This window comes from Sesamum indicum, linkage group LG9 (genome assembly GCF_000512975.1).
Source record: "Sesamum indicum cultivar Zhongzhi No. 13 linkage group LG9, S_indicum_v1.0, whole genome shotgun sequence".
Taxonomy (NCBI): domain Eukaryota; kingdom Viridiplantae; phylum Streptophyta; class Magnoliopsida; order Lamiales; family Pedaliaceae; genus Sesamum; species Sesamum indicum.
The window spans coordinates 3,221,722-3,249,711 of NC_026153.1; the positions used below are offsets into that span (position 1 = coordinate 3,221,722).

Below are 27,990 nucleotides of genomic sequence, written 5' to 3' on the forward strand. Positions count from 1 at the left end.
TATTAACTGATTAGCTCCATTGTGTTTGACAGGCTATTCTTTATAGGAGGCTTGGTCAAGAGACACTAGTGCTTCAGATTTTGGCCTTGTAGGTTTTTCAATACTTGTTAAATGCTTTTATAGCTTGACTCTCAGCGGCTCAGTATGCTTTTCACAAACTTATATATCCTTTGAGTATACTTCAAAAGATAAGTCTACACACTGCCTCTTAATCAAAAGGTCTTAGAGAAGTGTAACAGTTTGATTCCTTTTCTTCTGTCTTTCCAGAAGTTTCATCCTATATTGTTTGTGTTTCCACGAAATGCTGAATAACAGCATGCTTGGTGTCCTGATTATTATACATGAAAGCTGCAGAGAATCAGTATACATAATTGCATTTGATTTATCATGATATAGTGGCGGAATTATATGGTTAACCTTTGTACTTCATCAGGAAATTGGAGAACTTGGAGGCTGCTGAGCAATATTGTTCAGAGATTGGTAGACCAGATGCTTATATGCAGTCAGTCATTTGTCTCTCTCTTTGCTATTTCCATGAATGCTGGTGAAAGTGCTCTGCTTCAGATTATAATTATCATTCTTTTCTGCATCATATCATTAGGTTACTTGAGATGTATTTAGACCCTAAGGATGGCAGAGAGCCCATGCTTAAAGCAGCTGTCCGTCTTCTCCATAATCATGGGGAAATGCTAGATCCCTTGCAAGTGTTGCAGGTGTATTTCTATTTAGACGAATTATTCGTCTCTCTCTAGCCTTCTTGTACAGTTAGAAGTTCCTGGTCTGGGTTGCATGTATGTAATATTACCTAATATTTTCTAAAGTTTACGAACTAGTCTCAGTCTCTCTCTTCCCCCCACTTGCATGAGTTGATGTACGTTGTTGCTGTTGTATGACATTACCTTCTGTTTTGTGATTATTAATATAATGTGGTATTTTACAATATTTCATTGCTACTTTGATCTTGTTTTGCAGAAATTCTCTCCAGATACACCCCTCCAGGTTGCCTCAGACACAATATTAAGGATATTACGAGCTCGACAACATCACCACCGTAAAGGGCAAGTATGTTTGTGATGTACTCCTGTCAGTTTATTGTTTGTTATTCTTAACTTTGTGGTGGTGTAAGTATCCCTTACAAAAGTTGGTGGCAACAACTAAAATGGGATTTTGGTCCTGCTTGCTTCAGTTTTCTTTTGGCAATGCTTATCCTCATTGGTTTGGTGTTATAGTTGTTTTTTAGTATCATTAGTATTAACAATGAGCTAGTGCTTCCCTGCTTGGTCCAGCGAATATTGATCGTAAAACCATATTTTCTTGTAAAACAATTCCTTCTGCTCAAATGCATTCATGTAAATACCTTTTGCCTATCTCCTGTCAAATATTTCTGCAATTTTGGGCATGTGCTGAATTATGCCTCGGAAGCTTGCTAAGTCCTTGATTTTGACAGATTATGCATAATCTATCTCGCGCCTTGGACATTGATGCAAGCTTGGCGAGATTGGAACAAAGGTCTCGCCATGTGCAGATTAATGATGAAAGCATTTGTGATTCTTGCCATGCTCGTCTTGGTACTAAACTATTTGCAATGTACCCGGATGATGCCATTGTTTGTTACAAGGTTTGCCATTCCCTATCTATTCTTTTAGTTTGAATTTTTTCTGCACGTCTAATAGTATCTATGTGTGCTAAGGGAGATTTAAAAGATAGCACTATAAGGAGGAATGGATTTCCAATTTTTCTATGAGGTTCTTTTGGCTTCTTTTGTTAGCCCCATATCCTCAATTGAAGAGGATATGTAATGTTAGATAAATGTACTGATTCCGATACATAAGCACACAGATCACGTGAACACACATGGGGCCTCTGAGTCCTGCAGATTAGGTTAATGTAAGCTAACTGATTGATCGGGGCACCTTCCTTGCAGTGCTTTCGTCGTCAAGGTGAATCCACTTCTGTCAGCGGTCGTGATTTCAAGAAAGAAATATTAGTTAATCCTGGCTGGCTGGTTACTCGATGACAGTGCGCAACATGTATTTGAAAGTCTGGTTTTGGTTAGAATGGAAAATCTGATAATGATGATTTCAGTCCTGGAAAGTATGTGGTTGTTAAGAAGTCGAGTTCTCATCTTTGATCGAGTCAATAGATGTGTTGAATCTATTTTCCATCAGATGCATACAGATGGAATCTTGTCATGCTCCTTACCGTGCGAGCAGTTTGATGGATCTGAGACGACTCGTGAAATAGAGAATATGTTGATTGAAAACCATGGGTCCCAACCACAATATTCTGTGCCTGAGCTCACTGAAAAGAACTTCTGGCGAACTTTTAACCATGGTCTTTATGAGCATTGCAGGTGGAAGTATGGAGCACTTGTTAACAGGAGTGTGTGCATTATGAATCAAAGAATGGTAGAAAAATTAAAAACTGAAGTAGTTCATGAAAGGGAGCTGCGCATTCTTGAGATGGCGAAGCGGATTAGCCGGGGGAATGCTCTCCATGGTTTTTGCTAGGATCGGCTTACTGACCTTCTTTTTCTCTGAGTTGCTTATGATATTGACATCCATTTGTTTACTCACACTGTCCATGGACCGTATTTTTGACAATGCTGTCATGTTGTCATTCTTGTAATTACCAGAAGCTGTTACTTTTCACCTTGATCGTATAAATTTTGCAAGAATACTGAAGGCTGTAACTAGTTTGAGGTAATAAAAGAAGCAATATTCGGAGGCTGCAACGCTTGTGGGGTTTATTTTAATTTGCAGTTGTTTTTTGGGCTTGTTTGTCAGGAATGGCTACAAGTTAGGTCGGTTCTTGCTGTGCTTGTACAGTTGCCGGTGTGGTAGTCTTAAAGTCTATGATTGAATCTATTGCCAGGACTACTGTTTGGACTAATATTAGCGTCAGTTTAAAAGTAAATCGCGAGACCTGAATATTGAATTAGACATGGATATCAGAATATGAATTATCATAAACACACGTTTTCTACTCATCATGCATATGATGATCCATGATTCGGTTTATTTGTACTCTTATTCATAATTTTTTTTCCTTAATATAAATGATGAGAATTTACATGAAAAGAGTCATATTAAACCATCGTCAAATACAACTAAACAATAAGTTGTGTGTGTATCTCAAACCACGTGCCTGACTCAATCAAGAGTTTCACAATTCAACATGATTTCCAGACTATGTAGCATAGTATCAAAGTGCATTACTAATTTAGTTCTTTTTCGATCTTGCCTCAAAGTACATTACTAACTTAGTTCTTCCTCGACTTTTCGTGCTAACCAGCATTACCTCGATAGATAACGTCCCTACACATGTTCAAACTTTTTTTTTCCCAAACCAATTCTCATTTTCTTTTTATTTTTCAAATACATCATTGCATCAAATTATTGATTATTAATAAAATTGTCAGTAACATCATTCAAGAATTTGATAGACACCAAATATTCTTTGCTCTACCTTAAAACACATACTATACGTTTTACTTCGACATATATAACCTATCTTGTATTGAATTATAACCCACAAAAGAAAAAAGATACGAGAACACAATATTCCATGAAAAATAATATACCCAAGGATCCATAGCGCTAAATAATTTTTACCTAGAAGAGATTACTTAATATTTCATAATGCCAATAGATTTTTATTTGGCAAAACTTACGGAGTAAATAGCTTCAAATGTATATATATATATATATATATATATATGTAAGCTTCTCTTACAAAATAACGAAATCTTTAACCAACTAGCTTTATGATCAATAAACTTTCATTGATGCTCATTTAAAGTTAATCTGCTTTACTGATTTTAATTAATGATTCAATTTATTTTCTTACTTATGATTAAATAAATATAATCAAATTTAGAGTATGCATAAACAATATTTAGTGTATTTCGACCTCTAGTACGTATATATACAACATAGATAGATATATAGAGCATAGTGCTGCAGTAATTAGTAAAAAACTTAAAAATAAACGACAAACGTCAATTATCTCGAAGAAGTTATAAGGTAAACAAAACTCAGAAATTTAAAAAAAAAAAAAAGAAAAGTGAAATAGTAAAAATTCTCTATGTCAAGTAGTTAAAAAACTAAAGCTAATTAAGTTTGTATGAGGCAGCTAGCTTGATCTTCCTCAACACTTGGCTTGTTCCTCATCTTCATTTCTGAAGAACCTTCGCCAAAACCAGTGTTTCTTCCAGACTCGTTCATTCATTTCATCAATGGGAACTCCCTTTGTTTCCGGCAGCAAGAACAGAGCAAAGCTGCCCATTACGATGATCCAGGCCGCAAAGAAGAAGAAGATGCCGGATCTCATCTGGCACAGCATCGTTAGGAATGCCTGAGCTATGATGAAGGTGCATATCATGTTGGTGCTGACGGCAAAGAAGAATCCGGCCGGTCGCGTTTCCAAAGGGAATATCTCGCTCGGAATCAACCACCCTAAGGGACCCCATGACCATGCGAACCCCATAACGTATACGCAGATAAGGAACAGCGTCAAGTAGGCGAATGGCATTGGAATAGCATTTGTTGTCTTCAGATGCTTTGCAAGAATCACTCCTACAAAAACCTACGAGAACAACCACATTATAGGTCAATCCGTCTTATGAATCATATAGACTTGATCGTAAAGTTGTTAGGCGTTCGACAAAGTGCTGATATATCATTCAAATGACCAATCAAATATATATACATACATACCTGAGAAATAAGCATTTGAACAGCAGCTTGTATGAGCAACTTCCTTCTTCCAAATTTATCAACCCCAAACACCGCAACCATTGTGGAAGCAACGTTGATGGAGCCAGTGATGACCGCCGACAGCAACGACGCATCTCCTCCCAGACCCATCGTTTGAAACAGCACAGGAGCATAAAACATGATGACATTGATCCCAGTGAACTGCTGGAACACCTGCAGTATAGTCCCACAGAACAGCTGAGGCCAGCTCGATCGCTTCATGATCAGGTTCCTGAAGGGATGCTTAACCTTCTTGGCATTCTCAGTGGCTCTAACTATTTCCTCATACTCTTTCTCCACGTCCTCTACGCCCCTCGTCGTCTTCAGAGCCCTGAGGCCTTCTTCCCTCTTGCCGCGCTCTATAAGGCTGGTGGGAGTCTCGACGATGAGGAGAGACCCCAAGCCGAGGAAAATGGCCGGAAATCCAGCACCGCCGAGGGATATTCTCCAGCCGTAAGGGTGTATGTTGGAGGTGAAGTAGTTCACGACATTTGCGATCAGAATGCCGATTGTGATCAGCATCTGGAAGCAGACGTTAAGACCTCCACGGTACCTTGCCGGAGCGATTTCTGATATGAACAGCGGCACTGCCTGCAGGAATGTGATTATAATTTTTATACAGACCGGGATACTATTACATCTTCTATTCCAAATTAACATATAATTCCAATAAGATTTGAAATTAAATTAAAAATCCAATCCCAATTGTTCAAAGTTTTAATAGGTATGTAATTAACCCTAATTTCTTTTTAAAACAAGTTCTAAATACAAAATATAAAAAAAGAAAAAAAAATTAACTAATTTAATAAAATCAAATCTAACAATATAATTCCTAAATTATTAAATTTCTGATCAATGTAATTAGATTGAAAATTGGACTAATAAAATTATTTATTCGTGAACTTAAATAAGTAGTCAAATTAAGATGAGGTTGTTAACTTAACTGCATGAAACCGACGTCCCTATAATTTTGGATGGAGAAAAATTATTTCTAGCTAAGATGATGGAAATATACGTAGGTACGGACATGCAGTTACAGTTACCGAGGATTATCAACAGTACCTGATTTCCGAATCCGATGCCGGCGCCCAGACAAATCCGTCCGGCGATGAGCATGTAAATATCCACGGCGGCTGCGTTGAGAACAACTCCGACCAAGAAGAAGGCGGCCGCCATCTGCATGGTGCGCTTCCGCCCAAATCGCTTGCAGCAAAAGGAGGCGACCCAGCTGCAGACGACCGCCGACAGGTAGAGAGAGGAGGTGAACAGTTGGAGGAACTGGTTATCGTATTTGCAGTAGTTGTTCTCCTTGGCCCTGTGCTTCTTCTCGTAAACAATCGGGAAGAACTTCAACAAGAAATCATCCATGGACGTCACTCCGCCTGCACCACCCATCAATTAATCAACCACTCAAATCCCAATATTCATGCATGCATAGACGTCGTCGTCAGAGAGAGTACCTGATATGCCAATGTCGTAGCCAAACATGAGGCCGCCGAAGGCCGCGATGAGGGAACAAAGAACGACCTGTCTTGTGAGTTTGGCCGGGAAATCAGTGCCGCCGCCACCACTGCCTGCCACCGCCATGCTCGATGTATATATATGTTGCCTTGATGAGCCTGATTAGGAACGATGGTGAATGTTTGGATTTGGATATTGCTCTCTGTAGGTAATGAATCAACTGCTGGTTATATATATCTATATATATATATGAAGAGATAGAGAGAGAAGAAAGAAAGAGAGAATTGAGTTTGAGTTTGAGTTTGGGTTTGAGTTTGATGAGTAATTATGAGTGAATTATTAATAGTAGGAGTAAGAGTAGCAGTTCAGATAGGATTGGAGTTCTGTTGCATAATTGTTCCGATCCTTATTCGCCTTTTTCTTAATTCCTATTATTAACTACTAATAATTTAACTAAGGGGATAAGATTTTAAGGGATAATTACAGTTTCCTTACTGAAATCTAGTATAATTATATGTAAATCTCATATAATTTAAAAAATTACATTTAATACCCATGAGATTTGCTTTGGTCCAAAAGAGAATGGAAATATTGAATCATGGGTACATCGAGGTTTACACTCTCCTCTCCTGAAATTTGTTGTACGTTTATTCCCTTACAAATATACAAATATTACTTAAAAAATATTGAATGATGAGGTAACATTGAAAATCTATATATATATTTTTTTTGCTGATGCCAGCTTTTTTCATCCAAACTCCAAATAAATGGTTAATTATAAACGTAAAATTTTTTAATGGAGTATAAATATAATTTTATTTTATTTTTATAAAATAATTATAATATAACATTTCTAAAGGGGGCCTAACTATACCTAATCCAAAAAACTATATAAAAAAGATTTATAAAAATAAATATTCATATTTTTTAATTGGTATAAACTTTACTAAATGAATTAATATATATATGATATATTATTTTTCATATCAATCATATATACACCAAAAAAGAATATTTTATTACTTTTTCACATGTAGGTAAATGAAAATTTTACTTTATTAAGCAATTACAATTCTACAGATTAGAAGCAATTTCTTTCGTTTTTTTTTTTTGGCCCCATGTATTGCTTAGTCAATCATGCAATAAATATTCATGATAACGTTATAATTACTTTGGTAAAAGAAATACCATAATCTTTTAGTTGCTAATTTTTTCGTATATATATATGAAAATACATTAAAAAAAATTATAAATACTGATATCTTATTACAAATACTCTCTAAAATGAACTACTATATATCTAACAAATATTATCTAAAATTAACTACCATTTAACAAATACCCTCTACGATAGATTGTCACAGTGAGGTATTTATTATACGATCATTGATTTCAATAAGGTATTTTTAATTACAGCAAATTTTAAAAGAGTGATTTGTAATTTACCCTAAGAAAAATTATGTTTTTACCTGTATATAAAGAGATAATATCCATAATACATATGTTTTCATTATTCTTATATTTTCTTCTTTCATAACACGTTGAATTATAATTTTTGGTCCCTTTTATTTATATTATTTTTCTTTTCACAATATCTAATTATAAATAAATTAACACATACTTAATCTATAATATTATATAAAAAAAATACTATAAACACAAGTGATGATTTTGATACCGTTGCACTAATTTTCTATAATTCCATAAATGGCTTCAACTCATAAGATAATTAATTTATTCAACTCCTAAAATTCTACATTAATTCATAAGTTAGTTTTATTAATTAATTGCTAAGTTATTATTTTAATGGAGTGTGTTGATTTATATATTTTGCACTTATAATATATTTGAAAAATGAAGAATTATTTATACTATTATAAAAGAAAATCCTTTAATTTATTGTACCAATTTTTGAATATCCATATTTATCCTATAATTCATTTCCTCCATAGTATTTTTTTGGTCAAATAATTATTTTAATATTTTTTTAATAATCAAATAATTACATTCTTTTTATCCATGTTTCTCTCTCACATTCTTCAAGTTTTTTTCCCTCACAAACTTCCATATTTTTAAGAAACTTATAATTATAATTTACTTTTTATCTCTCATATTCTCCGTATTTTTTATTCATAAACTTTCATATTTTTAATAAATTCTCAATTATAATTTATTATTTCTTTCTCAATGCACCCCACATTTTTTAATTCCACACAGTTTTAATAATTTTTTCTTCATCTTATACAATGATTTTTTTCCGTGAAATTGCATAAAGCCCCGTTGTATTTTTAAAATTTAGCTAAAATTTCATGTGTTAAAAAAATAGGCAAAAAACTCCTGTATTTTTTCAAAATATCGCATACTCTCCCCTTCCGTTAAGTAAGCCGTAACTGTGTTAATTTTGTATTGAATTGTCTGTTACATCCTTCTTATAACAATCATTGGTCTTCAATTATAAAAAATAAATGATTTAAATTTTAAGTAGTTTAAAATATATATTTATATATATATATATGTATTTAGATATACTATACAACACTATACATATAATATACATTAAACATAGAGATAATTACACTCTCCTTCCCTGAAAATTGGTGTAATTACATGTAGATTTCCTATGGTTTGAAAAATTACATCTAGCAAGGTTTGCTTTTGTCTAATAAATAAATTCTTTCGTTAGTCAAAATTCACTAAATTTGTTGATAGATATTAATAGAAAATTGAATGAAAATTGATATTTACCATCGATTTGCTTAATACTGATTTATTGTAGGTCAAATAATTTTTTTTTGGACTAAATTACTTTTATAACGGTGAAATATACCTCCTCACATGCATTAATGCATGAAGATGTATGAGGGTAATTTGTTTATAAGAAGATTTATTTGATATATAATAAGTCAGTAACAAGTCAATCAGGGATACATACGATTTTTTTTCAATTTTTTTATTAACATCAACAAATTTGGTGAATTTTATCTAACAGAGGGACTTATTTGTTAAGTGGAAGCAAATCTTAGGGGGCTAAATGTAATTTCTCAAACTACAAGAGGTCTACATGTAATTATACCAAACCTCAAAGGAGGAGAGTGTAATTATCCCTAAAATGTAATATGTGTATATATACATAACTGTGGGCGGCGCCAACCATCGCCCAGATTGTTCTACACGACCTCACATCGCCCCTTTCAGTCACCCACGCAGAAGGGGGCTAGGCAGCAGCCAGATTTGGGGTGACGTCGCTCCTGTAGCTTCGACCTGGGTAATGGTGGTCGCCTAGAGAAGAAGGGAGACCTCTGTCGTCCAGGCGCCGTTGTCGGCCACTACATGCCGACAATGGAGAAGAAGGAAAAAAGTAATATTGTTTTAAAAGTAAAGTAAAAATAATTTATTTTTTAAATGTTAAATATTAAATAATTTTAATATTATTTATAATAAATAATATAATTTTAAAATAATTGATATTAATTTTTTGATACTTAAAAATTTATAAATATTATTTATAAATAAATAAAATATATTTAAATTCATAATAATTTAATTAAGTTGATATTAATTTTTTGATACTTTAATATTTAATAAATATTATTTATAAATAAATAAAATATATTTAAAGTCATAATAATTTAATTGAGTTAATAACATATAATTATTATAAGTGATTTTTATATTGTAAATAAATTTTTAATTTGAAAAGTGAATTTTAGTATATTTTTAAATTTAAAATTTTAATTTGTAAAAAATTCATATACTTTTAGGTGTTTTATATTAAATTAATATATTTCATAAATAAATATAATTTATTATGATATATTTTGATTCAATAAATAATTTAAATTAATTAAATGTATTTAAATTAAATAATAATATAAATAATTAATTTAAAATATATTTACATGTAAAAGAAAGGAGAAAATGAACATTATACACTTAAAATAATTCAAAAAAAAGGCTGAAAAATGAGGCCCACTTGCACAATAAGAAAGTGTCACACCTCTCCATCAATTTCTAACGGGAGGGGATTTTTTGCTATATTTTATAAAATACAAGATTTTTTACCTATTTTTTATAAAGAGTTTTTAGCTAAAATTTAAAAATATAGGGTAGTATTATACAAATTTACCCCTTTTTCTATATATATTTATGAAAATCGCATGCAACAATAATTAAGTTATTACATGCATATAAAAATAACATACCATGACGGCTAATAATATATATAAAATTTGGCAAATATCTTTTATATGGAATGTGTCAATAATGCAAATAAAGAAATGAGAAGGACTGCTCATTTCCATCTCATTCCTCTTACTAATGAATTAATCTTTAGAGCCCCCAGTCCGTTGGCAGTGGGCTGAATAGAAAGCCCACATTCTGCATCGTTTGCGATCCACGCGCCTAAGCATTGACTTCATCCAACGCTCCGCATCGCGACATCGAAACATGGTATCAACGCTGCGCTGTCGACCGTGCACGTGGGCTCCACACTAAATATCTGGCTTAACTCATCCGGAAAGAAAAATTCGAAGGCACGAACCGCCAACTAGCTCCATTGCAACTCCTTGCTGTATATTTTATGCTTTCCACATTTACCCCCGCCTATTTATCATTATCCCGCTGCTGCCACATGACTTCTGATTTATTAATCAACCTCATCAATCGCAAATCACTTTCACTTCCCTTGGATAGATCGCCTAATTGATCGACTTAGGGTTCCAAATTTGATAGCTGATACTCTGCTGTTCTTGATTTTGGGTAGTTCAGGACGTTGGATTTGTGATCCTCTATATTTGGATTCATATTCCAATTTTTGTTCGATTTGTGTAAGTTGATTTGAATTCTGTTTTCGGGGGAGAAGATGGGAAGTCCGGACACGAATCAAAAGAAAGGGGGGTTCTTCGCGGCCATGACGTCGGGCTTGTCGATGTTCAGCAACGCCATGCATAGATCTGTCAACGGGTATGTAAATATAACTGCTATTCAAGTTTTTGACTGCAAAAGTCAGGTATTTTTCTGATTGGTAATTGCCGATTTGAAATTTGTAACTTTCGTAAGTGGGAGTTGTATTTGTCAGTTTGTTCTGGGACTGCGTTATGTCTATTTGTTCTGTTTTTAATGATGTGAGCTCGAATTTGAAAATTTGCTGCTGTAATATCAGAGAGTCGAAGTTCGTGATGTTAGTTGATTGATTTGATTGATAGAGTGTTCTGCGAAAGTTGGGGTTTTTAGCTATCTCAAAGTGTTTTTGCATACAAATCTATGAAGGAAAATGTGGAATTTTGGCCATCTCTAAGGACTAATGGATATTTAACTGTATATGCATAAGAGTGTAGGATGTACCAATAAAAGCTTTCCACATTTTACATAATCATTTATTTATGATAATGAATAATCAGCACTTGATTTCTTCCTTTGTCAAAAATATGAGGGATGTAGAAGGAGGGTTTCCCATGTACATATATTCAGGCAATTGAGAATTTATTGTCATTTGTTCCTTAAGTGAAATCAATGTCTAATGGTGGGAATTGATGGTTATCCATTTATCAATACTCAGTACCATATGAGATGAGGTCATCTGTTTTGGCTGGATGAAGCGTGACATGGGAACATAATATTGTATGTGTTAGTTATTCTTTTTTTGCATAGAAACCTCGTACTCATAAATAAAAACATTAGAAGTTGATTATTTTGGTAAAATCAGAAGTCATTTAATTGAGTTGATTACCTTAAAATGTTAGGTAAATCATAAGATAATAAATTTGGAAAAGGGCCAGATTAGTAGTACTTTTTTTTTTCTTTAAATCATGTGTAGGTAAGCATAAACAAAAAACAACATTTAGTATGTTACCTGTAAAATTTGAAAGCCAAGGTAGGTTGTGCGCTTTTCTACTATTTAATGGAAGATTGGATATTCAGTTGACACTTGACTCACATGGAGAAGAAAGATTCAAATGCCAGATTTTGTTACCCTAGCTGTTTATGAGTGGCTATGTTCATTCCAAATGTAGAGAAGTTATGATGACACCATAAAATTCCAACTCATGGCTTTGCAGTATAGAGGCTTATAATGCAAATTATAGAATCTTTGTCCTAGTTCTAGGGGTAGATTTTGAATCCTGCTTTGACTCTTATGCATTTGCGTTTTGGGGACGTATACAGTTTCCAGTTAAAAATCTTAACAAGATAATCAAATTATGTGTCCAAGTTTCCTTATTAGTCATGTTCACTAATGTTTGCTTGTGATGTAAATGATTATGACTACCGACTACACAATCAAAGATCAGAATTATTTTCTTATCACACAGCAAGTTTCTTGATGGCTGTCTTTTCTTGAAAAAATTTGGTAAATTTTAATTTGTACTAATAAACTACATGCTGATGCTATTCTATTTATCAGGTTCACTTAGACTGTTTAGTTTTCGGTTGTTAAATGAATTTTTCTCTTGATGTCACAAGTTAACCCATGTTTTGAAAAGTATGTACTTTTTACACTGTTTTTAGATTGCTTGGCTATGAAGGGGTGGAAGTTATAAATCCTGAAGGAGGGAAAGAAGATGCCGAAGAGGAAGCACAGAGAGGGAGATGGAAGCAGGAGGTGGGTTGTCTTTGTGATTTTATGCTCTTCCTGAATGGGGATTTTAATGCTATTTCCCCAAAATTCATGCTTTCCCAAGTAGGTGAAGGAATTAAGTTAAAACAATTTTCATTATGCACCATGAAAAGGATTTTTGATGTTTTTTATGAGGTTAACTTTATGATTATGTTTTTGAGGGCTGATTCAGCATCTGTAGAAAATAGGTAAGTTAATTTAATTGTTCTTTGGAAGTAGCATTATGAATTAAAGAGTTTTAGACATTTCTGCTGCAGACTTGTTTTACTGGTAACTGAGTTTTATCCCAAAAGTATGTGGAAAATTTTGGAAAAATTCACGGTAATTGTAAGTGGCATGGCAAAATTCCTCCTGTTGGGTTGAGTTAATTCACATGATTACGTTCTTTTATTAATTTTCATTTTTTATGCATATTTGATGAGTCCTTTAAATAGTATGCCTAAATGATTGTTTCTCTTATATTTTAATGCATGTTGTGTGTACTGATAGCTCTTTTTCTCACTTAAAAGGAACGAGATAGTTACTGGAAGATGATGCAAAAATATATTGGTTCTGATGTAACATCAATGGTTACTCTCCCTGTCCTCATATTTGAACCAATGACAATGCTTCAGAAAATGGCAGAGGTTTGTGCAGTTTACTTGCCTGCTCTTGCTGCAACTGTCGTATTATGAACTTCACCTCAACTGATGCTATTTATCCTATTAATATGGCAGTTAATGGAATACTCATACCTCTTAGATCAAGCAGATAAATGTGAAGATCCCTACATGCGGATGGTGTATGCTTGTAAGTATTTATTGCTGTAAAAATGATAGGAACTCAGTATTTTGCTGACTCGGAATTCTTGTGTTATCAACTAATCAACTTGTGGGAAAATTTATGATCACAATGATACATTATTTCTTCTATTTGATGCAGCATCATGGGCGGTATCAGTTTATTTTGCTTACCAACGTACTTGGAAGCCTTTCAATCCAATTCTTGGTGAGACTTATGAAATGGTTAACCATGGTGGGATTACATTCATCTCAGAGCAGGTGAGTAGCTGTGTGTATTAACTTTATGGTTGACAACCACTTTAACCATTTCATTGATGTCTTGAATTTCTTCGCTTGAATTTTCAGTAGCTAGAACGAACCTGGGGTGTTAACTGAATTTTCTCATTTATTGTAATTAAAATCTGTGGACATATAGCTAGTTGCTTCTGGATGCCTTACATTTATCAACTTGTATTTTTCTCTAACTTGTAGGTCAGCCATCATCCTCCAATGAGTGCTGGTCATGCTGAAAATGAGCATTTCACTTATGACGTGACATCTAAGTTGAGAACTAAATTTTTAGGCAACTCCCTTGATGTCTATCCTGTTGGAAGGTAAGTTTTATATCTTGTTTTATCACCTCTTATGATACTGATCTGACGTACCGTGTGTAGCTGGTGTGAATACATGAGTGTTGATCTTTTTATTTCTTGCTGTTGCAATTCATGTAATTGATCTTGAGTTTTTGGGAAAATTTATTGTACCTGTGCAGAACACGGGTCACTCTTAAAAGAGATGGCGTTGTCCTGGATTTGGTTCCTCCTCCTACCAAAGTTAACAATTTAATTTTCGGGCGAACCTGGGTGGATTCACCAGGAGAAATGATCATGACAAATATGACTACAGGGGACAAAGTTGTTCTCTATTTTCAGCCTTGTGGTTGGTTTGGGTATGTCACTTGTTTTCATTTATGTTTCCTTTTATCTGGCCAAATTAACTGTGTTATTATGTAATGCAGCCTTATAATTCTGTAATCGGTTGCTCAACAATTACTCATACGGTGAATTAAAATGTTTGATTCCATAGACCCTCTTCCTTCTTTATTATGAGTTTTCTGATTCTTGAATTTGATGATAGACTTGCCTGTTTGATTGGATTATTGTCAATTGCTATCATGTGAAAGAAAATTCAGTATGTATAATAGCTGTCATCCTTTTTTCTTTTTATTGGCTTCTTTCTCCTGGATGGATTCTTGTAACAGTACCAGACAGAAATTTTCATAAATGCATGCAGCGGTGATTGCTGTGAATTCGCAGTAAAATATAAAATATAGCCAAACAGTGGAGTTAATTCTTTAGATGATGAACTGCCTGGAGAAGCGTATGTCTAAAATTAGGATGTTTCCAAGGAGAATATGTAACATACGGTTAGTGTTTTAAAAATCTATTCGGATGGCTCCACCAAATGATTCCCTTACTTCCAGAAATATCTTGTTCCTAATCAATTCCAATATTCATATAGACTCCAATTTCAACTGAGTCAAGTAGTACCTTCTTGATTATAGATGAGGCTTTTTATATTAACATCTACTGTTATCTCTTCTATCTATATATTGGTCAATTATGCTTGAGAAAATGATTGCAACTGTTTCTGATGTGCATAAGATTATTTGGATGCAGTGCTAATAGATATGAGGTAGATGGATATGTGTATAATGCTAATGAGGAACCTAAAATATTGATGACGGGGAAATGGAGTGAAACCATGAGTTATCAACCATGTGATTTGGAAGGGGAACCTCTTCCTGGCACAGAACTGAAAGAGGTGAAATTTCTGATATTATCTCATCCTTTTCGGTCTATTAAGGATATTGCATTTTGGAATGATGACATTTCTGTTATTTTGTGTAACTCTATAAAATCATGCCTAATTCTGAGAATCTGAGATGTTGAAATATTCTCTTTAAGGGCTGAGATAAAAGGTTTGATGTATTCCTGGGATTTTCTTCATGTTATGTATCTTTTATATTCTAAGACATAACGAGGCAAACCTTGCTGGCTGAGAATTTATATTGCTGGAACATCTAGTATTGCATAGTTATCTGCTGGTTTTCCCATCAGGTCAATTATAAATTCTCAAGTTATGTTCAGCTTAATTCTTTTGTTAGCACCAACATGATCTTGTTTTCAATTGCCTTTTCTTGGATGTGATTCATTTGTATATCCTGGCCTGGCAAAGTTTCCGACAGTTTGCAGTGGGTTTTAATACCTTTTGTTTAATGTAGAGAGAGTGCGGATGAGGTTGTTGTACCATTTTAGTTAACTAGTTCTTAATTCTGGACTAATTGGTAGATAACAAACAAGAAATCTTTATGCAGGTTTGGCGTGTTGCAACGGCTCCGCCAAATGACAAATTTCAGTTCACCTACTTTGCACATAAATTAAACAGCTTTGACACTGCTCCCCAAAAGTTGTTGCCATCAGATTCTCGTTTACGTCCTGATAGATGGGCACTTGAGAAAGGTGACCTCTCCAAGGCTGGTGCTGCAAAGAGCAGGTCTCTCTCTCTCTCTCTCTCTCTCTCTCTCTCTCTATCCTATCTATCTGTGTGTGCACGCGGGTGTGAGCACTGTGTAAGTGTACATGCATCTGCTTCTGTCTGTCTGCATGTGCTTTCATGTATATACGCTTATCTCTTTTCTTAGCTCTATATGCACATGGACATGTTGACCAACGCTTGTACATTACTGTGAGAAGAATAAGCTATTGTAGTTCTGTAGTGGGAATGAGTTGTGTTTATCTTTGGACATTAAAATCGTAGTTGACTGTGTTCTTGTGGATTTAGATTTTTGTCTTAGGTTTCTGATTTTCCCTTTACTAATTTTAGTTAGTTGAGTTGCTAAATTAACAAACTGGGCGCCCTTTCATTTTTGGATAACCCTCTTATCCAAGTAAATGTTCTATAAACACAAATATGTCTTATTCATCCACTGAATGGAAATTTTGTATTTTTTTTCCTTGACATTGAGACAAACCATATTGTCATGCTACAAAGCTTAAATGTAAAATCAGTGGGGTTAAGTTGCAATGCAATTCTTATTTTCACTTACAGTTCTTTTAACTGTTTTCATTAAAAGCTTGCAAGCTGATTCGATTTTGCAAGATAGCTGCATTTATTCTTTTTGTTTGGTCTGATCTTCTAAAGAAGATAATGCATACGCCATACTTTTATCTTTATAGGATAAGAAAATGTGACAATGGATTACGGGTTAATGGGAATACAGGCATATGGTACAGTATCAAAGAGAAAGATGCTTTGAGTCTTGAGCATCTCTTTCCGAACGATCATTTTCAGATGCGATGAAAATCTTGGTTACCTATGGTTGTACAGAAGTCCTGAAAATGTCAGGGAAAACATGATTGTGTGATATTTGGTGTAAAAGGTTTCCAATTTAGTGAAGTTCTGCATGCATTTTTTAGTTAAATGGAAATTTGCTGCTGATGCATATGATCGATCTCTTCCTAGTGCTGTTTTAGCTAATTTCTTATGATTGAAAATAGAAGTATTAGAAAGCAGAATCATTTTTAAATTTTGTTTGTTCAGTACGCCTGACATGCATGTGCTCTCTATGTTGCATTATTCTAGTTTGGAGGAGAGACAGAGAGCTGAAAAGAGAAACAGAGAAGCAAAAGGTGATCAGTTCAACCCAAAATGGTTTGACCAAACCGATGAAGTTGTACCTACCCCATGGGGCGACTTGGAACTTTATCGTTACAATGGAAAGTACACGGAGCATCGGAATAGCATTGACACTTCAGATGCTGTCGACACGGGTGATGTCCAGTCAATAGAATTTTGTCCATGGCAGTATGCTAATTTGTCCGAATGAGGTATTACTTTTATACATGTTGCAAGTTGTTTCTTACTGTTGCTGGACAACATTTTGGGGTGATGTAGAATTATTAGCTGTTTGTGGGCATGTGTACGTTGTAATCCAATTTCGTGATCTTATCTATATCCATATTACTGTAGATTGAAGATGAGTGAATATTTTTAGTAATGGCCAGTGCCCAGTAGTTTTAGCCTGGCGTTGAACTATGAAAAGTTTATAAAGTGTGAAATTGCTTTCAATTTTTTCTCCCTTCCCTCCTCCCTTCCCGTGTCTCTCTTTCTTCTCCTTCAATTCCATTGATTTTTGCCGTGTTTGTGGTGCTTGCATCAAAGTGTGCTAGACCGACCATTTGGTGGATGATGTTAGTATACTTCATTTAGGAAGATTTCGTACTTGTAATATTGACCATTTTATCATCTATTATATACTAGGGGCGTTCAATGTTCTACTTGGTTAATGTGTTTCTTCATTTTGATTATTATTATTGTTTTTTTTAATGCAAAGGCTGCGAAAGCAGTGTAAGTGGTCATGCATTTCACTTTTCTGGATCGATTGTTGTTATGGTAGCCAAATATTGAGACTGGTTAATAACTCCATATACATAAATTTGCCGGGGACCATTTTTGTATAAAATAAACAATTGACATCTCCCCATTAAGGAGTGATTGGTATGTTGAAATGGAGTGGGGGTAAAATGTGCGCTCCCAAGTCCATTTCTATTTACGTGATTAGTGTGGAATAGGACCCATGGGAATTCTTATTCTCTAAGTAAGGGATTAGTCAATTCCTCCCCCAATGTTGGGAATCATTTTTCTTCTTCTCGATGAATTATCGCGCTCCATTGAACAGGTTCACAAATCTTCGGCCTATGGGTTTTTCTTCTTTCCTTTTTTTTTTTTTCTTTTTTTGGATTGAATGGTTTCTTGTCAAATCAAAATATTTTATTTTTATAGCAAAGCAAAATAGTGTATGTGATCATTGAATCAATAAATTAGTTCTGAAGTAAATAAACGAATACTTTTTTATATTGGCAATAACATATGAGATGTTCTATAAAATGCTTATAATCTCCTATAATCAAATTTTGAAAATGGTACTATTATATAATCAAATTCAACATATTCAATAAAAAATAAATAAGCAATTTTTTCATAAAGATTACCAAAAAAAAAATTGTCCTAAAAGTATTTAATTCCATTGTTAATTATCGATCATGAGAATAAAATTAATTTAAAAATGATAACACCATTATCTTCTAGTGATTTGTGCATACTAATTATAAGAATACTGTTCCTACTTAATTTTATTTCTAAATACCAGTCATCCCTTTTAGAAAGTAAACATTTTTTCCTCCGTTAATCGCATGTATTTCAAAACAAGCCAAAGCGTATTTTCTACGAGTTCCTGGATGTAGTCCGTGGAGACTGAAGAGTATGCTGGAGACGAGACTGATAATTATTGTATGAGTTAATGTGTATACTCAAGTCAGTAAAACCAATAAATTTTAATATTACCACTAATTATATATATATATATATTAGTAACAAGAATTTTTACTTTGATGTAATAATGAATCTAAACTTATTTATGTGTCTTGCAACTTGAATAAAGAGTTACTAAATAATATAATCAACAATTAATTTAAAATTCAAATATTTTTTTCTAATTCATTTCACACTCTTTTCTTCATTCTCTCTATGAGAACCGCATAATGAATTGAATAACCTAAAAAGTTATTTTATATAATAAATGAAATGGACTACGTAACTATCAAAAGAAACAAGTTGGTTGATGTTGATATAACACACTTTATGGAAAAAAGGACAAAAATGTCCCTTTTTGTGGTGCAAAATATCAAAAATACTGCAAGATTCGTGCAAATAGAGTAGGGTCAGATCGCATTATCCGACCCGCTTCTCCAATCCGTCATTCGGACCCGGCTGACGTGCGCGTTGCCTCACAATATGATCTCTGATAGTGGAAGCCTTAAGATGGAGCCACGTGGACTATTTATTAAAGTACATTTAGGCCTATAAATACCCTCATTCTAGAGCATTTATGGTAAAACACATTTAATGCTTTCTACTTAATGTTTGAGGTCACCTATTTTTTTTTTTTGAATTCGAACTGACTCGAGCATCGAAGGGTCTTAGCCGTGGTTAATCCCAGCTAGCCTAACGTATTTCTTTCTTCCTATAGACCACTTTGATATTTGAGACCAATATCGCGAGCTCGAAATCTCATATTGAGGAGTTCGCACATTTAACCCGAATCATTGGTTGAAATTGTAAATGCATAGATCCAAAATTAAAAAAAAAAAAAAAACATAAACATAAAAGCAAGAGGGGTTTTAATGGCAATAGACTCTCTCTTTCTTGGGCGCTAGGGCTTGGATTCGCCTTTACAAGAATCCATTCATCTTCCCTGAAAATTGGGTAAGGGAAATTTGATAAGCATTGGGAGGAGGTTTATTGACGAAATTGTGGGGTTTCCTTGAATATTGTAGAGGAATATCGCGAGCTCGAAATCTCATATTGAGGAGTTCGCACATTTAACCCGAATCATTGGTTGAAATTGTAAATGCATAGATCCAAAATTAAAAAAAAAAAAAAAACATAAACATAAAAGCAAGAGGGGTTTTAATGGCAATAGACTCTCTCTTTCTTGGGCGCTAGGGCTTGGATTCGCCTTTACAAGAATCCATTCATCTTCCCTGAAAATTGGGTAAGGGAAATTTGATAAGCATTGGGAGGAGGTTTATTGACGAAATTGTGGGGTTTCCTTGAATATTGTAGAGGATGCTATCAAATTGAGGAATGTTGTTGCACTTGCAGCATTAATTGCAGTGAAAAAACAAATGCTTAAGCATGAGCGTTAAGGATGAAAAATTAAAATCACCACTTTCTACTTTAATCAAGAGCGTTCCAAGTTTCATCACACCAATTTCTACTGGTGTTTCATTAAAAGTTGCTAATCCTTAGCATTACAAATCAAGTGTAAGAAAAACATCTCTAATATGTGAGGGTTCATCTCAAACCCCCCATCTACCCACAAACATTTTGACTATAAAAAAGTACCAATCTCGACATCTCCTAAGATGTGAAGATCTTCGTCTCCTTTGCCTGCGTTTTCAAACTGATACATATCATCATTAACTCCTTTCCGACCAGAGAGCTCAAAGATCAAATCGACTCCAGGATGAACGGAATGAAGAATCAATAAATGTCAAAATTTCCTTCCTCTTTATACAAATGTGTAAACATTCTCGTTACAAAACATCAGTATTGTGCAAGAATGGAATGAATCTAGCATAACTACTAAGCTGGTTACAGTTGAACTCACAACAACAAACGAACTGTCCCAACACAATGAATCGAACCAATCTCCAGAAGAGAAACCTTCACATTAAGAAAATGCCGGTTTCCCAGCACAAAGAATTCTGTTAGCAAAACTTTTATTCTGTCACCCATATACAAGTGCTATCCTCCCATATCGTATTCAGAGCTATAAATATTACATCAACTAATTTACCTTTTCCTTTTTTTTACATACCAGTATATTTTTAATCACAGCAAATAGTTAAATAGAGTAACACCCCACCTAAACATGTCGCCACACTTATCTTCCGCAACTAATGCTAGAACCAAGCTCTTCAGAGAAGAAGGCTAGTATCTGGCTGGGACTTGAGCTGCTGTTTGGCTTGCTGCTGAGACCAGTAAGCATGGGCAGTCAAGACCCTGTCCAGGAGTTCCTGGGGAACGGGCTCCCCCCGTCTTTGCTGAGGGGATATTCTAGCTGTATGGACCAACGTTTTCCACTTATCCTGGAAAATAAAACTCGATTTCATAAACCGTTACATCAAGGAAACAAATCATAAAATGTGAAGGTACAATTTTTCTTTCTATGTTTACCATGGGTTAATTGCGTTTTAGTCCTGTTTTCTTCAGGGGCAACGCGTCATTGCGTGAGAGGTCATGTTGCCCTTTTTTCTTCAGTGGATTTTTTTTACTTATTAGTGTTTTTACTCCGTGTTGGGAGTCGTGTTGCCCCTTTTTTTAGTGGGGCTTTTTGTCTATTAGTCTTTTCACATGGAGGTGTGTTGCATTTAACCCTATTTTCCATGATAAGGCACTGAAAGCGGCTTCAACAAACATCAGCTATAGTTAACTACATGAAGCCATAGCATGGAGGTGAGAGGTGAGAGAAGGCAAGCATAAGCTGATTAAGGAAATAATGTTTTGACTTGAATGTATTTAATAGGAGATGATACATTGTAAACAAGAAAACCGTCTAATACAAGATACCGTGAGATGCCAAGTAGTAGGAAACATAGCGGTGGAAAGATGGGAAGCATGTTGTGTAAATACATGAACAAGGAAAATAGTTCAGTTACCTTCAAGTCCACATAAGTTCTATGTTTTGCACTATCAAAAGCTCTCAGCTTAACGTCGCGCCATCTGCAGCATTAAGAGTGTGTTGGTTACAAGATGAACAAAAAACAGACAAGGCAAACAAAGCAATACTGCTAAAAGCATATAAGTCACAACCCATTCAGCACTTTCAGCCACCAACCACACATTCAACTTCTTCTAATAAATTAATTTTGAGGTTTCACCAGATATACCTTCCCGTTCCAAGCTTCTCAACAGCCTGAACTAGAGCTTCCACTTCAGCAACAGTGAAAGGTCTACGGATTCGGCGTTGCGCAGACTCAGATCGCTTAGATTTCCGTAATGGAACTACAGCTAACGCGTCTTGTTTCGTCGAAGGTACAGGGACCAGTGCTTTTGATTCTGAAGTCGTTCTTTGTAGTGACATACCAGGAGGGGAAGGAGCCGAATCATGATCACTTTCTATGAAATTGTTAAAACTCGTTCCAGGAAGGTCTGGGGGAGTATCTAGATTCCTCTGCTGGCCACCGTTTTGAGTAATACTAGGAGTCGGTGGATACCTGGTGGCCAACCAAGGTAAACTATCAGCATGGAACAAATTTCTATCAATGTGGAAAGTGAAGCAACTATGATGAGCTATAGCTACTAAACCATGAAATTACACTAGAAAGTAGAGAAATTTAAGGAATACCTCGCCAGTGGTTGTGGACTGTCACACAGCAGTTGACCTCGACGATCTTCAGGATATAGTCGTATTGGGGCAGGAGTAGGGCTGGGCTCAAGAGTAAACCCCAAGGTATCCATCTTGTTATCTTGAGAAATTCCAGTCTGCAATAATGTTTTGTTATCATCTCTAATCTTCTTACCCTGAAGAAGTACTCCAACACGTAGCCCCCCACCAAGTACTGCATTTACTGCTTCCAAGACGGTTCTCTGCACAGTGTTAAAGCCACTAACAATGTGATATAGTGCTTAAACAAGAGAATGTAACCCATTGTCTCTAAAGCTAGAAAGACAAATTGAGGTTGGCTAGAGAGAAAGGAAAAGGACAATTTTTTTTTTTATGAAATCCGGGAAAGAGATAGAAATTGCAAGTGCGGTCTTGGATATATAAATAAGTAGAGAAAGATATATAATGAATGAAATACCTTCAGAGAACCAACAGTTGCATTTTCCGGAATCTCAATGTATAACTCTGGAACCCTAAAAGACTTGATCTTAAGCTTCACTGAGTAAGGAAAAGCATCTCACCATGAGTAACTATTTGAATATCGGGCACTGTACAAGCCATAAAAGAATAAAAATCATCCCATGAAAAGCTCCCATACCTTGAGAATTCCTGGTATGGAAGGACGCATTTCCTCCTGCTGCAGGAGTTGGATTCGGGATTGCTGCATTTGTGTCAAATTCGTCAAATGTAGTGTTGGTCCATATCCAAGACCCAGAGTCCGTATCATGATGTGTGTGACATTATGCGTGCATGAGTGTTCAAGGGGAGGTGGGATGAAGAGTTACCTCCTGGCAGCGTCGGCCCAGGACCAAGTCCACCTCCATTGGTGCCGTTCGCAGGCACCGTACATATTCCATCACTGCTAACGCCTTCTTCAGAATTAGAAACTGAGCTACAATCATAGAGCTTCCTCTTTTTGAAAGGATAATCCCTCATAGACCTTTGACGCTTGATATTGTTCTTCCTGTTAAGATAATCGCATCTTTCTGTATCTGCAGACATGATAGCTCAAAAATTAATGTGCCATTAAAATTGTATGACTATGTTCTGGCCACCATGTAAATTCAACTATTAATAGCAACTCACCGGCATTATAGCGTTCATCATCCTTCACATTTGGAGTTATTTTACAGTGCTTGGATGCTAGCAACTTCCTAAATCTACGATCTCCAACACGTGGCTGTGGCTTAAAGGCCTTATTTCTAGTGCCAGGTTCGTTGCACTCAGAAGAGTTTTCGTCATCATCTCTATTAACTAACTTTACATTATCCTGATTCCCAGGAAACGAACCACAAGGAGTGTTGTCCCTGCAAAATGGAAACTTTAAACTATCAACTGGACTAACTAATACGGAGGGTTTTCTGTCCCAAGCCTCCGAATGCCCTGAGCTGCACAGAGAAGCCTTATTACTTATTGAGAAATTCCTAGTACTTGCAGAATCCATTTTTATTGGTTTTCTACTCTCATCCTCTGATCCACAATTAGCAGGTACTCTAAAACCAGAGGACTCAACATCTACTGAAGGAGTAAAAATTCCAAGGCGGAGCTTGCAATCATCATTAACCAATTGTTCTGCAGGACCAACCTTCTCCGAGCAATCAGAAGTTGTTATTCCGGAGGCAGGCCTTGAGATAACATCATTTTGAGTGCATACAAGTTCATCTGGACGAAAGTTTGGTTTGGGAGCTTCTGAGACAAGTTCGGTAAATAGAAAGTTCCTTTCATAGCAATTCTGATCACAAGATTTTTCTTCTAATGGCTTATTTTCGTCCTTCTCTTCCTTCCCTACGGAATCCTCTAGAGCTGCAGGCTGCTCCTTTCTACAAGATGCATGCGCAGATGCTGGAGATTCACCATCCAACAGTAACTTCCCAGCTACAGTTGCCAATAAGTCAAATGCACACATTTGCTGGTCATCAGCTTTTCTCTTAAATACACATCTCCTCTAAGACAAGTAAACAAAATAAACAATTAGAGCAGGTTCTTACATAGCAACAGGCCAGAAAAGGAAATTCGACAGTGATGGAATTCCGACATAGACTATGATTACCCGGACTGATCTGGCGGCTCGGGGTGTAGGAGGCACCTGATAGCCATTAAATCCATAGTCTAATCTCTTCTGCAGTGCCATGTCTTAGAACCATGCCCAAGAAAGTTCATCAAGCACACAATACTAGATTTCTTGATCTTGTTTACAACAGAACCCCGAGGCAAGTAAAATCAGCAGACTCCTACAGACATACGATGGACCTGCCAACCAACACACATTAGCAACACAAAGAAGTTAAGGAATTTTGGGTAATTCAACTTGGAAAACTTCTACAGGGGAGACATTGTAAAATCAAAATAATGCAATCCATTGTACATAAGACCAATATCTATCTGTGATGCTTAGTGCCCATCAACAGAAGTAACAGGATATATACAAATTACACCCTCTAGTGGTAAAAAGGCCAATACAAAGTGGTTTGCATAATCAGACACAAGAAGTACTTCACATAAAGATGGTTATTAACAGCAGTCTGTTTTATAAGTCTGAGTATATAACAGAACCATCAGAGCATAAATCTAGATTTCCCTACCATAACAAAAAGGACAACCATGAAAATGGGAGCACCACATAAGACTTACTTTGTCATAAGAATCTTTCGGGAACGTGGGGAAAAGGCAGTGGCTTGTTTACCTAAACACCATATCCTTTTGTATGCATCAATACTAAGAGCAACAAAGAAAAACAAACACTGAATGCAGGAGTTAACGCCAAATAAGTTTTTCAACAACGGACGATCATCACCAGGAAAGGAGAGATGTTGCTACTTAATACATTAGCAGTCCAGAATCTACTTAGAAAAGCCAGAAATCCTTTATAGCAAAGCCAACAGTAGAAACTGTTTTAACTATTTTCCCTGCAAACCTAACAGAGTCCCTACAAAACCATCTGACAAGAAAAATGGTTGCGGCACAAGATCCCCATGCAAACTACCTACCTTTCTTAGAAACCAATAAATCGAAGACATCACACATGCAGTCTTGAAACACAAAGAGTTCTACCAGATCAGTGAGTTGCAGATAAACCTAAAGATCCATTGGGACCTCTAATAAAATAAACCAAAACAGAGTCAAGGAAAATTGGGTAGCATCACAAGATCAAACAATTCAAGTGGTGCAAACAAAAATATTCAATCCTCAAAAGTAGACAGAACTAGATAAAATGAAAGAAGAACATCATTCTTCTTTGCTAAATCAAATAAGTGACAGAACGGATTTCCTTCTGCCCACACACAATCATTTACTCTTCTCCTCTACAGGCAAATAAAGACATCATGAAGAGAGGACAACAAAATTTTCAGGAAAAAAAGAAAAAGAAGAAGAAGAAGAAGAAGAGGAAGAAAGAAAGAATCATTGAGAAGGAATAGAAAAGAATCAGAAAAAGAAAACCCCCTCTCACAATAGAACTTCAACTGCATTTGTAACAACACACACTACTATTTCATGCATCACTGAATTTTCAAAAGAATTGCAGTTGCATGCAAATGATCTAAAATCAAAGGAACACAGATAAAAGAAAAAACGACATGGATATCTCTTGCCCAGTGGATCAAAACCATCTAAAAAGTTTCAGAATCAAGAACCCAAAATTCTTTCTGAAAACCATGAGGAAAGATACTTTGCATGGCTAAATCCCAGATCAAACACAAAACATCAAAATGCCCGAAAATTTTGAAAAAAGAAGCATGTGATGAAAATCAAATAGAAAAAGTATACTTGGAAGAAAGAAAGAAAGAAAGAAAGATGAAGAAAATTAGGCCTGTTTGGTTGCCTAAAAGGATAAACTCAAAGAAAACAAGAACAAGGATTTTCAATTGACAAAACACCCTCCTTCATACAAAGAGAAGCCAACTCTCACAATATCAGAGATTCTCCCTTTAGTTTTGCTTCCATGATCTTGCTTCAACAAAAAGAAAATTGTGAACCAAAGACTCCAACTTTACCCAAACTATGAACAGAGTGACCTCAGAATTTGATCATCTCACCTTTAAACAAGCAATTTTCATTCCATGCCACCATCAATTCCCTCCAAATTCCACATCATTTCCTTGAGAAAAGCAAAATCCCTCCAGAAATCAACCACAGCTACACTGACAACAATGCAAGATCAGATTTTTTTTTCCCCTCTGAAAGAACAAATCTTGAATCTTCCACAACCCAAAATCCTCAAAACCATTTTACACTCTGAAGAACCAAATCTAAAAAACCCAATTAAAAAGGGGGGAAAAAGAAAAAGAAAAGAACCCTCAAATTCCCATAATTTGCTGGTGTTATTATCCCTTTTTTTTGTTTTTTTAATTTCTCTGGTGTGGAAAAGATAGCCAAAACCAAAACAAAAACCCTGTGAAAACCACCCCCTCCACACCATGGCTTAAACCCCAACTCTTATATGATTGACCCCTGTTACCGGACCTATCGGTAGATGCCTCAGTCCCAACCTGCTATACAAGGTCACCGCCTGAAGACCTGTTCTTTTGTGGGCCACAGCCGACGAGGATTCCGCCACGTGGAAGTGAGATGAGTATCCTGTGGTCTTTCCTCGTTTACACATCGAGAAAAACGTTGGGTCACCAAGCCACGGAATTTTCTTTCATTTTTTGGTGTTATTGTTATTAATTAATTCACTGTCCCTCATTTTTCCTTTCTCTCCCAATTAAATATATATATATATATATATTTTGTGAGGTACGATTTTCTTTGAAAAGATATTTCAAAATTCTTTAATTTTAAAAATTATTACCAAAGAAATCCGAGATATAAGGTGGTTTGTATAAATGTCCCAACCAAATTGCAACTGATTTTTGTTAGAGTTTTTGCCTTAAAACTCACCAGACTCATCCCTAACCAAACAAACACCTGTGGTTTTACTAAAACTTAGCATAAACTCTCTCTATTTCTTATATTCAAACTCCATTTCTTCTCATTTAAATCGTAGCACACACCTCTACTAAAACCCACTCCAACTATTTTTATATATCAAATTAAATAATATAATATCATAACTGTTTTAATAAAAATATCCTAATTGTTATAATATTTGTTTTTAATTATAGAAAATTGGAAGAAGGGGATGAGGATTGATTAATAAATTATGAAATTGATGAAAGTGAAGATGGGAGAAATGAATGAGTTGTTCTTTAATGGCACGTGCATCTACATCTACTTCCTTACTCTTAAAAGATTCCCTCTCTCACTCTTTAGATCTAAATTTTCACGAATACATGTATTTCACTTTTTTTTAAATTATAATTGTACATGGACTATTATTTTTTTTAAAAAAAAAATGAGATCAAAATATTATATATAAAAAAGAATATATATGTTAATTAATTAAAA

At 35.1% G+C, this 27,990-nt stretch overlaps 4 protein-coding genes across 5 annotated transcripts in view; 2 read left to right on the forward strand and 2 right to left on the reverse strand.

Moving 5' to 3' along the window:
* The window catches only part of LOC105170838 (transforming growth factor-beta receptor-associated protein 1), a 10,844-nt gene extending 8,261 nt beyond the window's left edge, over positions 1-2,583 (forward strand). Inside the window, exons 10-15 of the mRNA XM_011091759.2 lie at positions 33-88; positions 434-502; positions 602-713; positions 973-1,062; positions 1,448-1,618; positions 1,925-2,583. Of these exons, the coding sequence (XP_011090061.1) occupies positions 33-88; positions 434-502; positions 602-713; positions 973-1,062; positions 1,448-1,618; positions 1,925-2,017 (591 nt within the window). The 3' untranslated portion in view covers positions 2,018-2,583. The remainder of the gene's footprint in view (positions 1-32; positions 89-433; positions 503-601; positions 714-972; positions 1,063-1,447; positions 1,619-1,924) is intronic.
* LOC105170839 (sugar transport protein 8-like) lies at positions 4,111-6,510 on the reverse strand. Its single transcript, XM_011091760.2, has 4 exons — positions 6,218-6,510; positions 5,820-6,139; positions 4,719-5,348; positions 4,111-4,587 (listed from the first exon to the last, which is right to left on the reverse strand). Exons 1-4 carry the CDS (start codon positions 6,342-6,344, stop codon positions 4,150-4,152), a joined length of 1,515 nt encoding a protein of 504 aa, XP_011090062.1. The 5' UTR covers positions 6,345-6,510; the 3' UTR covers positions 4,111-4,149.
* Positions 10,867-17,723, forward strand: LOC105170425 (oxysterol-binding protein-related protein 3C). The gene is made up of 10 exons (XM_011091183.2): positions 10,867-11,180; positions 12,723-12,816; positions 13,341-13,457; positions 13,548-13,620; positions 13,753-13,871; positions 14,085-14,206; positions 14,365-14,541; positions 15,272-15,416; positions 15,970-16,148; positions 17,238-17,723. The coding sequence occupies exons 1-10, from the start codon at positions 11,080-11,082 to the stop codon at positions 17,479-17,481; spliced, it is 1,371 nt and encodes a 456-aa protein (XP_011089485.1). The 5' UTR covers positions 10,867-11,079; the 3' UTR covers positions 17,482-17,723.
* LOC105170426 (telomere repeat-binding protein 2) lies at positions 20,708-27,000 on the reverse strand. Of its 2 annotated transcripts, none has more exons than XM_011091184.2 (10): positions 26,640-27,000; positions 24,656-24,855; positions 23,692-24,550; positions 23,391-23,597; positions 23,204-23,266; positions 23,024-23,103; positions 22,567-22,808; positions 22,109-22,435; positions 21,878-21,941; positions 20,708-21,307 (listed from the first exon to the last, which is right to left on the reverse strand). In XM_011091184.2, exons 2-10 carry the CDS (start codon positions 24,734-24,736, stop codon positions 21,137-21,139), a joined length of 2,094 nt encoding a protein of 697 aa, XP_011089486.1. In that variant the 5' UTR covers positions 24,737-24,855; positions 26,640-27,000; the 3' UTR covers positions 20,708-21,136. The 2 variants fall into 2 exon arrangements, with proteins under 2 accessions (XP_011089486.1, XP_011089488.1); XM_011091186.2 differs by lacking the exon at positions 26,640-27,000 and adding an exon at positions 25,237-26,003.

What these genes read in the sequence shown, in the direction of transcription:
- LOC105170839 (XM_011091760.2), bottom strand. Translation starts at nt 6,344, where the DNA reads ATGGCGGTGGCAGGCAGTGGTGGCGGCGGCACTGATTTCCCGGCCAAA. An exon ending in CTACGACATTGGCATATCAG is followed by an intron (nt 6,140 to 6,217) that starts GTACTCTCTCTG and finishes TGGGTGGTGCAG; the next exon opens with GCGGAGTGACGTCCATGGAT. An exon ending in GCATCGGATTCGGAAATCAG is followed by an intron (nt 5,349 to 5,819) that starts GTACTGTTGATA and finishes ACATTCCTGCAG; the next exon opens with GCAGTGCCGCTGTTCATATC.
- LOC105170425 (XM_011091183.2), top strand. Translation starts at nt 11,080, where the DNA reads ATGGGAAGTCCGGACACGAATCAAAAGAAAGGGGGGTTCTTCGCGGCC. An exon ending in CATGCGGATGGTGTATGCTT is followed by an intron (nt 13,621 to 13,752) that starts GTAAGTATTTAT and finishes TATTTGATGCAG; the next exon opens with CATCATGGGCGGTATCAGTT. An exon ending in CAGCCTTGTGGTTGGTTTGG is followed by an intron (nt 14,542 to 15,271) that starts GTATGTCACTTG and finishes ATTTGGATGCAG; the next exon opens with TGCTAATAGATATGAGGTAG.
- LOC105170426 (XM_011091184.2), bottom strand. Translation starts at nt 24,736, where the DNA reads ATGGCACTGCAGAAGAGATTAGACTATGGATTTAATGGCTATCAGGTG. An exon ending in TGATGAACGCTATAATGCCG is followed by an intron (nt 23,598 to 23,691) that starts GTGAGTTGCTAT and finishes TCATGTCTGCAG; the next exon opens with ATACAGAAAGATGCGATTAT. An exon ending in GAACTTATGTGGACTTGAAG is followed by an intron (nt 21,308 to 21,877) that starts GTAACTGAACTA and finishes TTTATTTTCCAG; the next exon opens with GATAAGTGGAAAACGTTGGT.